The 3209-nt window shown below is 43.4% G+C and overlaps 1 protein-coding gene across 1 annotated transcript; it reads right to left on the reverse strand.

The window, feature by feature from the left end:
* Window positions 1-2037: 2037 nt before the first annotated feature.
* Window positions 2038-2958, reverse strand: OR6F1 (olfactory receptor family 6 subfamily F member 1). Its single transcript, XM_028094995.2, has one exon. The coding sequence runs from the start codon at window positions 2956-2958 to the stop codon at window positions 2038-2040; it is 921 nt and encodes a 306-aa protein (XP_027950796.2).
* Between the last annotated feature and the right edge of the window lie 251 nt (window positions 2959-3209).

Raw genomic sequence — 3209 nt, forward strand, 5'->3', positions numbered from 1 at the left:
GTCAGCTTAGTTGTCACATATTCTTTCATTTTCTTCCAGTCTTGAAAACTCTGCATCTCTCCATCCAGTCTAAATGACAGCCTTGCAAGGTAAAGTATTCTTGGCTGCATGTTCTGCTTTAAATATGTCTTGTCAGGTGTCTGTGGATAGGTCTGACATTATTCCAATGTTCCACCCTCTGTATATAAGGAATCTCTTCCCCCTAACTGACCTTAAGATGGTTTCCTTGGTTCTAAGTTTTGCGAGTTTTACTATTACATGCGTGTGTGTTGGCCTGTTTTCCTTGATTTTGGGAGGGGTCCTCTCTGCCTCTAGGACATGAATGTTTGTTTCATTCCCCAGATTAGGGAATTTCTCAACTACAATTTGCTCAAATATATCTTCTAGTCCTCTCTCTCTCTCCACCCCCTCTGGGATTCCAATAATTCTGACATTGGAACACTTCATGGTGTCACTTATTTCTCTGATTCTATTTTCATGGATTCTGAGTTGTTTTCCCCTAGCCTCCTCTTTTCCCTTTTTATCTATTAAATTGTCTTCCAGGTCAGTGATTCGTTCTTCTGCCTCACTTACCCTAGCTGTTAGATTATCTAGATTAAATTGGATCTCATTGATAGCACTTTTAAGTTCTGCCAATTCAGCTTTCATTTCTGCCCTTAGAGACACTATGGTGCCATTAAGTGATTTCTCCATTCTAGCTATTTTCTTCACATTTGCTAACCTGAATTCCATCTCTGACATCTTGGTTATATCTGCATCCATTTGTAAATCTGCAGCATAAGTCATAATCTCAGAGTCTTTCCTATTTTGGGGTTTCCTCCTCCTAGTCACTCTGTTGACGGGTGGTTGAGGGAATGTATAGAGTCTAAATTATTGACTAGAACCCAAGCAAGATGCCCCTGTTTTCTAGGCCTTAGGGTTGCTGGCCTCTTGTTTTCCCAGCCTGTCTTCTGGGGGAGGGGCCTGAAGGACTGCTACTCAAAAAACCCTGTTTGGGCAGAGATGTTCTCCCCTTGTGGTGAGGGATGGGCTCAGTGAAAACCGGTTTTGGAGGGAATTTATTCTCTGGCGGTTTTCCACATCTCTTCTGAAAGTCAGAGCAGAAGACTGTTTCCAATCCTCTGCCTCAGAGCAGAGAGATCACAGACTGTTCTTCAGTGAGGTCTCCAGGCCATACTATCTCTGTTTCTGTTTGTGCTGCTATAAACTGCTGTGTCCTGGGTTGCACGCCCCTCAGCAGCATTCCTAGTCCTCACCTTCAGGTCGGGGCATGTCTCTACCCTTTGTGCTTCTAAAACCACTAACTACCCCAATTCACAGGCGTAGCCCCGCTGCTCCGGGTTTCCATCCAGGGGGCTGCACTAAGGTCCTTTTTCCTCCGCTACTGGTCTGCTAGTATGTGACTCGTCCCCAGTGTAGGAGGCTATTGCTCACCCCCAGTGTAGTATCCTGACAGCTAGACTACTACCCCCTTCCTTTTATCCTCCAATATCTGCCCACAGAATCATGGCTCCCTTCTTTGTAAGTTGAAACAAACCACCTGTGATATTCTGTTTTAGAGATCCAGATCTATCTTCTTATATCTCAGGCTGATTTCTTGTGTGTTCAAATGGTTTGGTAGATATCCAGCTCAATTCTGGGGACCAGTTGGAATAGGGTCCCCTACTTCTCTGCCATCTTTTTGAAAATCACTACCAGGTGTTATAATGCAGCTAGTGAATTATTGAACATTACAACAAAAACTAATGATGTACTATATGTTGGCTAATTGAATTTAAATTTAAAAAATGAAAAAATAAGTCAAGGACAAATCTAACTCAGTACACACATTTTTTCCCCCTTAAAGTGTCCAGTTTACTTATATCAAGAACTCCATTTCCAATCATATATAAAAAAGTAGAGCGAGTATATGCAGTTTTTTTTCCCCTTCATTTTCTTTTTTTCTCCTGTATCAAGGAAAATTTTCTTTTTCCCTCTGTATTCTTAATTGGAGAGATAAGGAGATAATTAACAGAGCTCTGTTTTATTAAGGGCAGTTTATTTTCCCTTCCACTTCTTCAGCAGCGTTTCTCTTACTTCCTTGTTACGGAGAGTATAGATGAATGGGTTTAGAATTGGAGTCACCACAGTGTTCAGGACATGCACAGCTTTTGTAAGATCTAAGGCCTCTTTGATGGAGAGGCGGACGTGAAGAAAGATCGTGGACCCATACCAGATGAGCACCACAGTGAGATGTGAAGAACATGTGGAGAAGGCTTTGCTCCTGCTGCTGGCTGAAGGGATCCTGAGAATGGTGCTGATGATGTAGATGTAAGAGACCAGGGTGATGAGGCATGAACTCAGGATGACCACAAAAGCAATCACAAAGGCCACAAGTTCCACTGCCTGTGTGCTGGTGCAAGCCAGGGTGATCCAGGATGCAATGTCACAGAAGAAGTGGTTGATTGTGTGGGGACCACAGAAGGACAGGGTGCTGATGAGGGCTGTTGGCACTGCAATGGCCAAAAAACCACACAGCCAGGATCCCAGGGCTAGCTGTGCTGACAGCAGCCTGCTCATGATGACCCCATAGTGTAGAGGATAGCAGATGGCCAGATAGCGGTCATAAGCCATGGCTGCCAGGAGGAAGTACTCTGTGCAGCCCAGTGAGAAAACAAGGTACATCTGCAAAAGGCAGCCAGTAAATGATATGGTTTGGCTTCTCCCCAGAAGGATGGCCAGGGCTTTGGGGACTGCAGCTGTGGTATACCAAATCTCCAAGAAAGAGAGGTTGCTCAAAAAGAAGTACATAGGTGTATGTAGCTGGTGGGATGTACTCACCAACATCAAGATAACCATGTTACCACTCACTGTGAGAATGTACATCACCAGAAAAAGCATAAAGAGAGAGAGCTGAAAGACCTGGGACCCAGGAAAGCCCAGCAGGAGAAAATCCTGGGAGAGAGTTTCATTGTCCATGCCCACTGAATTTTGAGATATAGTTGTAAATAGAGGCTACACACTGAGGCTTTTGATCCAATCACACAGTCTTAGAAAAATAAAAAGAAAAGGATTCATGAGTGTGCTTCAGTAACTGAATGTAGATTGACAGTCTAACATATGTTGAGTGCCTGCTCTGTATTTGGAGCTGTGTTAATATCAAGTAATTTAATAATATGGAGAGATATGTGCTATTATCACCAATTAGTGGTTGAAGAGACTTATGTGTG

This window comes from Eumetopias jubatus, unplaced genomic scaffold (assembly GCF_037043125.1).
Source record: "Eumetopias jubatus isolate StellerSeaLion01/CBP00866 unplaced genomic scaffold, mEumJub1_p1.0 scaffold_5, whole genome shotgun sequence".
Lineage (NCBI taxonomy): Eukaryota > Metazoa > Chordata > Mammalia > Carnivora > Otariidae > Eumetopias > Eumetopias jubatus.